Source organism: Struthio camelus, chromosome 19 (assembly GCF_040807025.1).
Source record: "Struthio camelus isolate bStrCam1 chromosome 19, bStrCam1.hap1, whole genome shotgun sequence".
NCBI classification, from domain to species: domain Eukaryota; kingdom Metazoa; phylum Chordata; class Aves; order Struthioniformes; family Struthionidae; genus Struthio; species Struthio camelus.
In genome coordinates, this window is record NC_090960.1 from 7,841,187 (window position 1) to 7,853,688 (window position 12,502).

Here is a 12,502-nt window from a genome sequence, read left to right on the forward strand (position 1 = left end):
GTCAGGCAGTTGCTGTAGAGGTCGGTGCGCCCCGCGGCGCCCCCGTCCCCCTCGGCGGCTGCCTGCGCTGTGCTGCGAGGGGACGGCGCCTCTCCGGGGACCTGAAACAGGCGGGGGGGGGGGGATGGAGACCCTCAGCCTGGACTTCCAGCGCCCGAAGGGAAGCGCAAAACCGGCCGGTTGGGCGAGCGGCAGTGAGGAGGCTCGGCCAGCATCAGTCACTAGAGGGGGACAGGAGCCCGGGCTGCCGGAGGCGGTGACACCGGGCTCCCTGCCGCTGCCGCAGCCTCCCCGGCCCGGGGCCGGGGCCTCGCCGCCCTCCCGGCCTCCCCGTGGGGTCTCGGCCGCCGGAGCCCACGGGGCCCGGCCGGGGCTGCGGCTGCGGCGCTCCGCGGCGGCCCGGCCCGGCCAGCGCGGCTCTCCGCGCCTCTGCCGGACGCTGCGGCGGCCGTGCAACACCCCGGGGCCAGGCCTTCACCTGCCAGCCTGCAACCGGCTTATGCTGTCGGGAGCTGCTGGCCTCTCCGAGGGGTCTCTGCAGGGCTGGAGGGTCAGGAAAAAAAGAAAAACCCACATGTCAAAGCCCATTTTTGTCCAGGAGGGAGCTTCTCCAGGGGTTTTCTCTGTCCCAGAAGCCGTGGCAGGTGCGAGCTCCCCAGCAGCCTCCACATCCAGGAGCTGTGTTGAGACGGATTTGTCCCACATCCCCGCCAGGCGGGGACCCCTTGGTCAGGGCACCCCCCAGGGGCTCAGTCTGGGTCAGATGGGCACCGTCACAGAGCCTGGACCCACAGCTCCAGGAAGGAGCCACGGCCATGAAGCATCAAGCACGTTTACCTTCCTTCCTCCTCCAGACGAGGGTGCGGATGAGCACGGCAGAGCCGATGGCAGCCAGGAGGGAGGCCAGCACCACGCTGGGTACCATGATGCTCAGGGCTGGCCTGGGAGAGCTAAAGGCCAGAGGAAGAGGAGCAGGGCTGCTGCTCTCCGTCCCGAGGGTTTGCTTCTGCAGAGTCCTGGTGGGGTGGTGCCCCCCCTTTCACAGCCTCCAAGCCAGCTCCGTGATGGGACACGAAGCAGGGAAAACGGCCTGACCCTTGGCTTTCCCCAAGGTGGACAGGAGTCCTGGTGTCACCCCCAGCCTCACGGGAGCAGGGCAGCACCCTGCAGGGGTGAGCAAGGTGCCCAATGTGCCTCACTGGGACACGTGGCTTCCTAGGGGCTCCTTTTGGGCCTTTGCTGCTGCCTCACCCAAAGAGTCACGGGCTCCCAGGTGGTTCAACCCAGCAGCTCCCACATGCACCCATGAGCCCCCAGGTGTGAGGGCTCCCCGTCACCCCCCAAGGCTGCAGAGAGCCAGCGCCCATCCCCACACCCACTCGGTGTCCTGGGCTCACCCTGGGGTGGTCACATTGGTGGTGATGAGGAGCTCTGTCCCATTCATGACAGTGGAGACCACGGGCGTCTGCGCTGTCGGGGTGGTTGGGGGAGCTGCTGAGGTAGCTGGCAGAGCTGCGTTAACGAAATCCTGCTGGGAGCTGGGGACTGTAGGTGGCCCCAGTCCCCGATGTCCCCCGCAGCAGGCAAATATTTGCCCTTAGTGCCTTCAGCTGGTGCTGTTGGCCGTGCCGGGTTCCCGCAGCCCTCCTCTGCGGGCCATGCCTGGTGCCCACCCGGATGCAGAAATTCAGGTCCTACAGCCCCCGTGGGGAGCAGCTCTGCCCAGCGACTCCCACCCAGCCTGTTCCAGCCCCGTCTCCCCCATCCCCATATGCCAGAGGATTTCCAGAGGTCAGAGGGGTTGGATCTACCCCGCTTCCTCATCCAGAGACTCAGATGTTTTATCAGTGAGATGCTCATGTGGCATCTTCACCTCTTTGCTTTGCTGCCTCTGTTTCTTCCTTCTTTCAGTCTTCCTTCAAGTTGGTCTCCACGTTGCGTTTGTCAGGACCTGCTTTCATTTTCGGGAGCGTAGGGGACAGGTCAGGTGCTCCCTGGCTTTAGTGTCCCCACGTTACTTTAGTGCAGAAGTGCTGCCGAACTCGGCGGCGGCTCGGCATCCTTCCTGCCCCGTGGTCAGCGTGTGAGCACAAATAACTGCCCGGGGCTTCACCACGGCACGCTCTGCAGCCGCCTCGCTGTCCTCTGCACGAGCATCCGCCCCGGGGGGAGCGCCCCGACCACCCCTCCCAGCCTCTGCCACTGGTTTGTACTGGGTAGTGGCTGGTGTCACTGGATCAGAGCTTCCCCCTGCTGGCTGCTGGCCAGAGCTGTCTCCAGCGGAGGCTCCTGGGCTGCAAAAAACCCAAGCCAGCTCGACGCCAGGGCTTACCTGGGAAAACTGCCACCTCAACCGGCTCCATGAGGTCCCTGCCCAGCCTCTCGATCCCGCACCAGTAGCTCCCAGCGTCCTCCTCAGAGAGGTCCTCCACAGTCAGCAGGATCACGCAGAAGACGTGGTTGTCGGAGATGGAGACCCGGCCGCGCTGCCGGCGTGCTTTGGGCCCCGCTGTCTCGACGACCTTGCGGCAAGAGTCCCGCGAGGCCCCACGGCACCAGTACTTGTTGTACTGCTCGTAGCCCCTGCTGTACCAGCACTGGACGGAGAGCGTCTCGCCCACCCGGCCGCTGACCTCCTTAGGGGCGAGCAAAGCCCTGCACACTGCCAAGAAACCCACCGCAACAACAGGGAGAAACAGCCGTCACAGCCTGCAAAGCCGCTCGCCCTCAGAGCCGGTCCGTCCCGGCTCCCTCCAGAGCAGCACGGATTGGGCTGCTGGCGCGTTAGGAGCTCGTCCTCACCTGGCAGAAGGAGCCAGCCCCAGCCTGGGCACATCCTCATCGCCCCGCGTCCTCGGGGGCCGGTGCCGCACGCCGTGCCGTCCGCGCCGGGTGGCCGCTGCTCTCGGCATGGGGCGCCAGACTGGACGGCGAGCCACCGTGCGGGCTCCGCTTCGCTCGCCGCTCCCTCGCCGTCTGCGAGAGGCGGCCGTGCAGCGCTCTGCTCTGCGGCCACGTTATTTTTAGCCTAGGCGCCGGGGATTTGCTGCTGTGGGGAAGAAGCCTCTGAGATGCTTTTTGCAATTGAGCGCAGCTGGGAGGCTCGGGCGCGAAGCCGGGCGCTGAGAGCCGCTCGGCATGGGGGAGCTGCAGAAACGCGGGGCCCCAGCACGCGCGGAGCGAGGAACGAGGGACGTAGGAGCCCGTGCACCAAACTCGAGCAAAATGGCCTCAAAGGGAAGGGATTTTCGCCCCTTCCTCCAGCTTCTCTTGGGGGTCTCAGGTGCAATCCTTAAATCGCCAGCTGCCGGAGTCCTGCGACGGCTGGGAGTCCCTGGCCTTTGGGAGGAGCGAAGGAACCCCTCCGTGTGGCGGCCTGGGGGCGGCGCGGCTGGAGCCGAGCCCCCGCGCAGCTGGAGCCCGGCTCAGCTCCCGGCCGTGGCCGCCGAGCCGGCTGGAGGCCATCGCAGAGCTGCACCCCACCTCTTTCTCCTCCGGCCACGTGGTTTTTCTTCCTCTTTCTGCAACCGCTGTTTAATCTCTATTTTGCACTGGTGCGATTATGCTTTGGCAGATGACAAGACCTTCCCGAAGAGGGGAGGAGAGCGGGGCTCCCCCCGCAGCCGCCCAGCGTGGGGTGCGCTGCTGAAATCCCCGATGGCCATGGGGAGGCTGTTTTGGATAGCACAGGGCAGGATGGGTCCCCCTGCCGACGGGGTGTCACGGGGCCACCTCAGGGTCCTCCCGCCTGCCCTTTTGGCCAGCTAGCTCTGTGCAAAGGGCGATGCGAGAACCGGAGGGAAGGCGACGACTCCCTAGGTATAAATAAAGAAGCAGAAGTCGGAGGGCTCTGGGGGACCGTGGGAACCGGCCTGGCCCAGCGGCAGCGCTGCCGCCCCGGGGCACTTCTCCCCGGCGTTCGCCACCTCTGCGGCACCCGGATGCCCCGGCGGGCGATGACGGGGCTGAGCCCTGCGCGGAGGCACGGCCCCGGCACCAGCCCCAAGCGTGGCGGAGCTGGGAGTCGCCGACCTGGCGCTCGGGGGCTGCAGAGCCCCACGACCCTGTTTTTGCTCTCCTCCAGCCCTGGCTAGCAGGAAGCCAGACCCTGGGTTAGGCACCTCCAGGTGGTCAAATTCCACTCAAATCCTCTTGCTCTTTGGGATCCGAATCTAAATCTTTTCTCATTTAAAGACCTCGTGGCAGAGTGGGGAAAAGAGTGAGTTTGAGCAGGGCACTCAACCGTGAAACTAATGTGCAAGAGCTTCTGCAGAGACCTGCTGTGCTCAGTGCACATGTGGGAAGCTGCTCCCTGCCGCTTGGGGCTGTCGCACATACGAACAAGAGCTGTCTCCTGCACCCCATTAGGGATCTCACATCAGCAGCTTGGCAGCAGCAGACTCCGACCCGCAGCCCAGACCAAAAGGGGGGTCCCCCGGCCGCGCGTCCTGCCTGTGCCTGGGCTCGGCGGCGTGGCGGAGACCAGGGAGACGTGCAGGCGACGGCAGCACAACACCCTGGGACGCAACTCGCCGTGCTAGCCCAGCCTGCTTTATTGAACGGGGCTCTTACGGAGTCCTCCCCAAACCCGTCTCCCTACGCTGTCCTGGGGCTCCCCGGAGCCTGGGAGGGACGGACGGGCCGAGGGGCTCTGGCAGCTCCAGCCTCTCGGCACCAAGCCGGCTCCGGCAGCACCTGCACCACCTCCAGGCAGACAGAGGTCCCGATATCTCCAGCCGTTGGAGGGAGCACGAGCGCGTTCACGAGGAGCGACCAGGCAGGAGGCAAACAAGCCCTGGAGAGCGGGAGCGTTTCATCGGATGCCTTTTCCCACCCACTGCTCTTTATGGTGGCGAGGGGCTGAGCGGGGCCCAGCCGGCAGCATATTGATGTAGATTGGCTGGGGATCCGGAGCGGAGCTTTTCACGTTGGAAAAGGAAACTTCATGTCTCTTCGCTAAGTCCTAGAAAGGGAGAGAAACGGGAAGATCTGGGATGCTTGCTGCCACAGGTCTGCTGGATCCCTAAAAGCCTACGTCTGAATAATATCCCTCCCTACACGGTTTGCTCGCCGCTGGCCTGAAGCAACTTGTTACAGGGAAGGGGAAGGTCCGGGTGGGAGCAGGACCCTGACCCCAGAGCAGACCCCTCTGTGCCCCATCCAACTCGCCCTTCCGGCGTCGCTGCCCCTCGAGCCCCCGTCACCTGGCGCACGGCTGGGCTGTTCTCATAGTCGTTCTCGGGCGAGCCGAGCTTCTGCTCGGTGTTCGCGTAGTGGTTTGGCAGAGCGGCCGCTCGCCCCCAGCCCGCGGGGCCCTGCGGGAGACACAGCGTGTCGGGGACGGAGGGGTCCCGCGGCGGCTCCTTCGCGCGGCTGCCTGTCCGCCCTGCTCCGTCCCACGGTACCTGGCAGTCCTTGTCCCCTGTCCTCTCCGCGTCCCGGGCAGCTGGAGGAATCGCAGAAAACAACAGGTCACACCGCTGCGGGGCTCCCCCGGCCTAAAAGCGGCCTTTCTGGGATGCTGAGCCCTTCCCCGGGGGGTGCCCGCAGCAGCTCCCGCGCAACCTCGGCGCTGCCCGGACCTTGCTCGCCGGGCCCCGGCGCTGCGGGGTGCACAGCCCGTGAACAACCCTGGATCTGAGGAGCTGAAAGGTGACACAGCACACCCGCCAGGGAGGAAGAGGATGGGCTGAGTGCATGCTCTGGGGAGGAAGGGTGTGCCCGGGCCTGGGGAACGGGTGCTGGGGAGCAGCACGGGGACCCCGCAGCCACCCCTCGGCTCTTACCGCTGGTCTTTCCTGGCGATGCCCTTCTCAGCCTGAGGCCAACGACGACGCTCAGAAGCAGCGCTAGCGCAACGGACGGCGTCAGGACCCAGACAGTCAGGTTCAGGGCACTAGGAGGGCAGAAACGTGTGTTATTATTCCTCCTTCGGACACCCACCCTCCCTGGTGCCTCTGCGAGGGAAGGAGGGCATCCAGGCACCAGCACTAGTGCCTTAATACCCCAGCTGCACGAAGGGATTTGCACTTCAGGGCCTGAGGCTTTGCAGGTGGGAAGGATGTTCCAGCAGGGAGATTTTCCAGCTTTTCTTTGTATATATATGTGTGTGTATATATATATAAAATGCATCACAAATGACCAGCTTTGCAAATCCAGCTGGTAACCCTGTCTTCAAAGCATTTCCTGCAGCTGCACTTTTTTGTAGCAACCGCCTGGATTTCTCCCAGGTTTCCTGGCCAGAAGTACACGCACGTGCACATGCAAAGCGCGGCAAACTCAGCAGGAACAAATTGCACAGTCGGATTCACCCTCCGCTTTTACAGACGTGTGTTCTGCCCGCGTGGGGTGCACCCTTGCCTGGGGTGCTGGGGTCTTGCCGGGGCCCCCAGCAAACCGATGGGAGCCAGGCAAGGCTTCTGGGAGCCCAGACAAGTGTGGCCCGATGGCATGCAGGAATTCAACAGCATCCAATTTGGCTTTCCCCAGAGATGCCCTACTGGCCCTGAAACCCTGCAGGCTGAGCTGGGGTGGGAGCCCAGCCTCCTTGGGCTGCTGGTACCCGCACGGGGGTCGCTCCCGCTCCCCTCCCGCTGCTCCCGCGCTCACCCGGCCCGCGAGCTGCTGCTGTCGAGCGTGGACGCGGTGCTCGCCGGCTCCGAGGGAGCCCACGGGAAAGTGGCAGCAGATGTGGGCTCTTCCCCCCACGTCGTGTGGAGGGGGGAGTCCATCGTGCTGGGCACTGCGGTAGAAATATTTGGGAACTGAAGCTGAGCGGAGCATGTTAACCGGTCCCAGTCCGCACCCGGGGTCTGTGCCTGCCTTCTGGCCCAGCCCCGGCGGCTGCTGGGTGGAGCGAGGTGGCCTGGGACGAGGCCGAAGGGCCCCCGTAAGGGACTCACCTGGGAGGACAGACACGGTGACGGGCACCATGGGGTCAGACCACTGCAGCTGGATCCCGCACCAGTACATATCCCCGTCGCCCACCGTCAGGTTCTCCATGGTCACCACGAACACGTGCCGAGCCCGGTCGTCTCGCAGCGAAACCCTGTCCCCCCTCGCCTCGTCCCCGGCAGCCGTGGTCTGAACGAGGACGGAGCAGTAGAGCCAGTTCCTGCCCCGGCACCAGTATTTCTTTTCCTCCGCCAGCTCCGGCTTGTAGGCGCACGGCACCGACACGGTGCCCCCCACGGGCCCGCTGGCCTCCGCGGGGCCCGTCAGCGCCTGGCACCCTGCAAAGGACGAGGTGGTGTCGACCTGCCGGCGGCGAGCGCCCAGCGCTGGCACAAGCCGGTGGCAGGTCGGCAGCTTGCTGCCGGCTCCTGCTGCCAGCGGGAAGCGCTCTGCCCGCAGGCTGCCGCGCGGGTGGGTTTTGCAACGCGCCGGCTCCGAGCGCAGCGACATCGCACCCGCTCGGCAGCGCCGCGGACGGACGGAGGCGGCACGAAGCGAACCGTTCCCTCTCTGCCTCCCGGTGAAACCCCGGGGCCCAGAAAACTGCTTCTGCTTTTGCCAGCCAGCAGGTCTAAGAAAAGCTGTGGCGTGCAGAGCAAATTCCCCGCCCGCGCTTTCCCGTGCTCGGTTGGTTCAGACGATTTGCTAGATGTGCCCTAGCTCTGCAGCTAAGCCACCATCGTCACCTCTACCCTTCCTCGAGAGCCGCCCCCGCCAGCCGCTGCCCCTGGCCCGAAGCGTTGGGTTTTCTGTTGGAGACGTCTCTGCAAGTGGCAGCGCGGGGCAAGGCGACGCGCCCTGCCGCGGGGCACGATGCGCAGGGAGCAGCCAGGTCCTGCCGCGCGCGGAGCGGAAGGGCAGCTGGTGCCGTTTCAGCACGAGATCTCCAGGCTGCCTGCAGCCGGGACCAGCCCCGAGCACCCTGCACACCCCCCCCCCCCGGGTACTTTTAGGGCTGTGCAAGTTGGAAGAAGTCGCCCACCTCTGAGCTGTGTTGAAATCTTTTTGAAATCAGTTCACGGCAGAGGGAGAAGTGGGAAAGAAATACATCTGTGGTTCGTTACCGTCTACTATGTGGCGGCTGAGAAGTGCAAGAAAGGGGTCAGCACCAGGCTTGGAAGCATTTTCTGCCCTCCGAATTGCCCAAGAAAGCAACGACAGCAGGGCCGGGCGCGCACAGCCTCTCCCAAACGGCCACTGCGCTCCCGCCTCCGCGGCCGGGCGCAGGGACGCTTTCCGACTAAGACACTCGCCACCCAAGCGTCCGTCCGGGCCCGAGCGCTGGCTCCAGCAGCCGGATCAGGACGCGGATTTGAGGAGCTCTGCACGGCCCCGGCGGCCCCTCGTCCGTTCCCACCGACCCGCCGAGACGCTGCCCTCACCTGGGAGGAGAAGCCAGGTCCAGAGCAGGAGCCCTTCCAGCATGCTGCCGCGCTCGCCGGCCGCGGGCTCGAGCCGCCTCCGCCGCCGGCTGCGCCTGCCGGGCCGGGACCCTCGACGCCCGTGGACGGGGCACCGCGCCGCGCGCTTCCTGCCCCGCTTTCGTTTCCTGCCAGCGCAGAGCTCACCAGTCCCCCCACCTCGCTTGCCGCCTGCCCCAGCCGCTTCCTTTCCCACTTTCTCTCGCCGAATTGCTTTCCCTAAGCGGTGCCTCCACTCTCTGCGCGTTGGGGCGGCCTTGCCTCTGCCGGAGAGGGGCTCTCGCCGAGCTGCCCGGAGAGGCTGCGGGTTTTGGCAGACGCGCGGCCGTGCCAGGGCTGCCTTCGTGCCGTGCAAGCGTGAAAAGGGAGGAACTTTCCCCAAAACGGAAAAGGGGAAGAGCAGCCGCGGGGGAATTCACTGCTGATTTCACATGATGGTTGCTACAGCACAGCAGTGACAACCTGCCGGGTAAAACCGGCAGACTGAGCTCTGGGAAACACAGACAAGCAGGTATCGACTGATCCGGGAAGGCGCCTGCGGGTGGAGGGGAGGCAGGATCCTGAGCGAGCGATGCTGAGCGCCCGGGGCTGTCGCGACTAGCTGCGGACCAGCTCACGCTGGGTTGCACAGCACCCTGCCAGGATTTTTTGCATGCGCAAAGAAGAGACATAGGAAACTCATTTGCATCCGTGCGACTGCCCGGCCGGGCACGGCGGTTGCGCGAGGGCGCTGCCAAGCGTGGCGGGCCTTTCCTGCAGCTCGCTCGGCAGGAGCGGGCGCTCTGGGGAGGTGGCTGGCGTGGGGCCGAGGCTCGGGCATGAAGGTGCAGCGGGGAAGGTGCCCGCAAAGACATTTGCTGCTGGAGAGTTTCCAGGGACAGCCTGGTTACCCGAAACTGCTCAGAAGCTTTTTCTTCAAATAGGCATTTTGGGTCGAGATGCTGGGGGGGAATTTTCCAAGTCAGCTCTGCGCTATCAGCGTGAGATGGGAAGCGTGAGTTTCCCTTTCCCCGCTGTGTTTCAGGGCTCGCCGCCCAGCCCGGGGCTGGACCCTGCCCGGGCAGACTGGGGCCCGTTCCTCCCCTGCCGCGAGCGCCCCGCACGCAGGCCTCTCCACCTCCGCTTCTGAGGGCGCTCGACAGAAGCAGCCTGGAGGAAGGAAGGAGGATGCTCGGCGCCTCGGCGGAGGTGGCCAGAGGGGACGAGCGAGGCGGGAGTGGGCTGGACCGAGGAGCCCTGGAGCGCGGATGCGAGAGGCTCAGCACGCGGCGGGGCTGCCATGTTTATCCCAATTACAGCAAGCGCTGGCTTGAGGTGGATGAAACCAGCAAGGGAGCGATGCCGAGCCGACAAAGCTGCCGCAGCTCCTGTCCCTCCTCCCGCCCCGCTGCAACGCCCCAGCCTGTCCAGTCCTCCGTCCTTCTTGGCGTCCGCGACATCTCGCAACCGTGGCTTCTGTTATCGAATCTACGGACTTTGCAAAATAATCCGTGTATTTCGGACCATGCTTCCAGGTGCTGCTTCATCAGTTTTGGTGAAGTTGTCCTTCTGAGATAAGGCTGGGTATAGTGATGGCGAACGTAGCTCCTGTAGTGCCGCCTGACTGAGCACGCGCTATCTGAGCTCTCTCTTCCGCTGCCCTCTGGGATCGCCAGGAGAAACCAAGCTCATTCCCAGATCTCCTGACTTAGCAAAGCTAGTAAAAGAGGGAGATTCTTGCAGTTTTTATTGTGGTGGAAGCTTTACTCTGGATTATGCTTTAGGATGGACTTCTTAGCCAGAAAACAGTTGAAGAGCAGAGACTAGTTCTTGCGGTAAAATTAAGAAAGCAAAATGTAACAGATTCAGAGGACGAAATTCTGACTTCTCCTTAGTCTACAGGGAAGGAATGACTTCAACTCAGCCCAGGTTTCCCCTGAAAAGCGTAATGTGGGCTGCCCAGGGAGCGTCCGCGGGCGGCTAACGGGGTTAGGCTGCCAAGAGCGAGCAGCACAGGCAGAGGGAGGACGGCGAAACAGAAACTGCTCAGCTAGAGGTAAATCTCCTGGCATTGCAGCCATGCTTCCCAAGGCAAAGAGATAAGTAATTAAGCTGATCAGAGGTACAGTCTGCCAGCAAACGAGACCAAACAATGAGGCTAAACTGCAGGTTCACTTAAAATTACTCATGCAGCTTGCAGGTCATTTCCTCTTTGATTTCATTGCTCTGCACTGATTTCAGCTGTTTGGCGCTTGCTGAGGGCTATAAACTGTTCATTGGCTACCAGGAAGCTCTGCTTGGGTCTGTGAGAGACTGGGAGAGAAAGTGGCTTTCTTTTGCAGGTGGGGAAAGGGAGTCATTGCTGTACAGCTGGAGGAACATGCTCCAGGTGTTGGGCTGCTGGGCTCCGATAAAACTGCTGATAGAGCTTATCTGTAATGGCCAGGTCCTCAAGAGGCATAAAGTGGTATAAAGCCATTGGAGCTGTGCCAGTTTGCCCGGGTGGAGAGCTGCCTTTGCTTCTCTCTGCGAGTGGCTGTCTTTCGCTAGTGATCTGTGTTGTCTGGGAAGGCTGCATTACACTGGGAAATATGATGCATTAGGAAAATTACCTACCTCCTGAGTGCTGTTAAACCTGCAGGGCCAAGTGCCTCTCTGGTGTAACCCCAGTGTCCACAGCAGGAAAGGCAAAATCATGTTTATGAGGTTCTCCTTCCCCTGGCCAGACCCTTCCTCAGCAACAGCTGTTCATTGCTCTCCTTCACCACTCAGAAAAGGAGGAAAAAAGTATTGCTGCAGATGAGAGTGGCCAGAGGATGTTCTCCTTGTCGTGAACCCTTTTCCTGCAGCAGGGACGTGCTGGGAATCCCCTTCCCGAGGTAAACAGGCTGCAGCCTCGGAGCTGGCGGCGTGTTGGGGGCTTCCTCTCTTCACTGGGGAAATTCTTCCCACTCCAGGGGAGATCTCTCTAAGCAGTAGCACAAACCCGGCACAGCTTTGGTTCCTGGCAGACCTGCCTGATCTTGGCGGAGCAGGTCTGGGTGTCCGACTCCCCAGTAGCTCAGCTTGGATTGGCGTCAGTGCTCCTTCTACGCGAATGCCAGGGCAGAAGGCTGAGCGTGTCCTTGCGACACATTAACACGAGCTCTCCATCCGCATGGGGCTGATACAGCACTGAGACACCCATGGAAAGGCTTATGTTGACTTTCATGGGCTTTTTTCCAAGGTTTTGGCATATTTAAGAGGAGAGTGAATCACCCTGGTTTTGCCTTGAGCTCGCTGCTCTCTTCTTCCAGGCCTTACCTGGCTCTATGTGCATGCGTGTGTGTGTGTGCCGTTGCGCTGTGTCGAACCACAATACCAGTCTCATAATTTATAAATTATCTGATCCAGACAACATGGGTCAAGGTATCGCCTATTTTTGCACTGCTGATCAGCTTCCAAAGCTTGAGACAAATGGGTGGCCTGGCTGTGGTCTGTCAGCAGGATGGTTTGTACTGGACCTGGGTGCAGCTTCTTAGCCTTGAGCAAACCTGGGGGACCCCCGTCCCGCTTGTTTATTCTTCCCCTTTTCTGGTTGTTGTTGCTAAGACTGCTCATCTGACCTGGCAGAGCTGTCTCTGCTGTCGGAGGAATTAATGGGGAGATATAATTAGCCCTGTCAGGCACAGACAGTCAAAAAGCAATTGGATGGGTGCAGATGGCTCGTGGAAACAGGGTCTGCTCCTCCCGCTTGGGGCCGTCTGTTGATCTGGAAGGAGGGAACCGGAGACTCAAGCGTGTTTCTCTTAAATAAACTTTTCAAAGATTCATTTCTTTCCACTCTAATCAGCAGCACCAGATTACTCTAAAGGGGGTTGTAAATAGAAGGATCTCAACGAGATATTAACCGTTGCCTCCAGGTCTAGATACGGATTCATCCTCTTCCTAAATACAGGCTCCTAACTGGGCTCTCCGAATACGGTGGGTTTCAAAAGGGAGGTTGCCCTAGTAACTGGGCATGGATTAGCCCTGGTTTTGTAAAAGAGCTGAAGCAATGGCATGACAAGCATGAGCTGCTGCCCCTGGGGTGGCACGGCACTACCCCCTGCCGTGCCTTGGGCACCTGCGGGCATGCTGCTCCCAGGGAGGCAGGTCGGAGTCCCGCT

The 12,502-nt window shown here is 62.3% G+C and overlaps 1 protein-coding gene across 1 annotated transcript; it reads right to left on the reverse strand.

Moving 5' to 3' along the window:
- Positions 1 to 4,550: 4,550 nt before the first annotated feature.
- On the reverse strand, positions 4,551 to 8,880 carry LOC104146799 (CMRF35-like molecule 3). Its single transcript, XM_068913211.1, has 7 exons — positions 8,337 to 8,880; positions 6,903 to 7,232; positions 6,610 to 6,742; positions 5,787 to 5,896; positions 5,406 to 5,446; positions 5,205 to 5,315; positions 4,551 to 4,963 (listed from the first exon to the last, which is right to left on the reverse strand). Exons 1-7 carry the CDS (start codon positions 8,377 to 8,379, stop codon positions 4,814 to 4,816), a joined length of 918 nt encoding a protein of 305 aa, XP_068769312.1. The 5' UTR covers positions 8,380 to 8,880; the 3' UTR covers positions 4,551 to 4,813.
- Between the last annotated feature and the right edge of the window lie 3,622 nt (positions 8,881 to 12,502).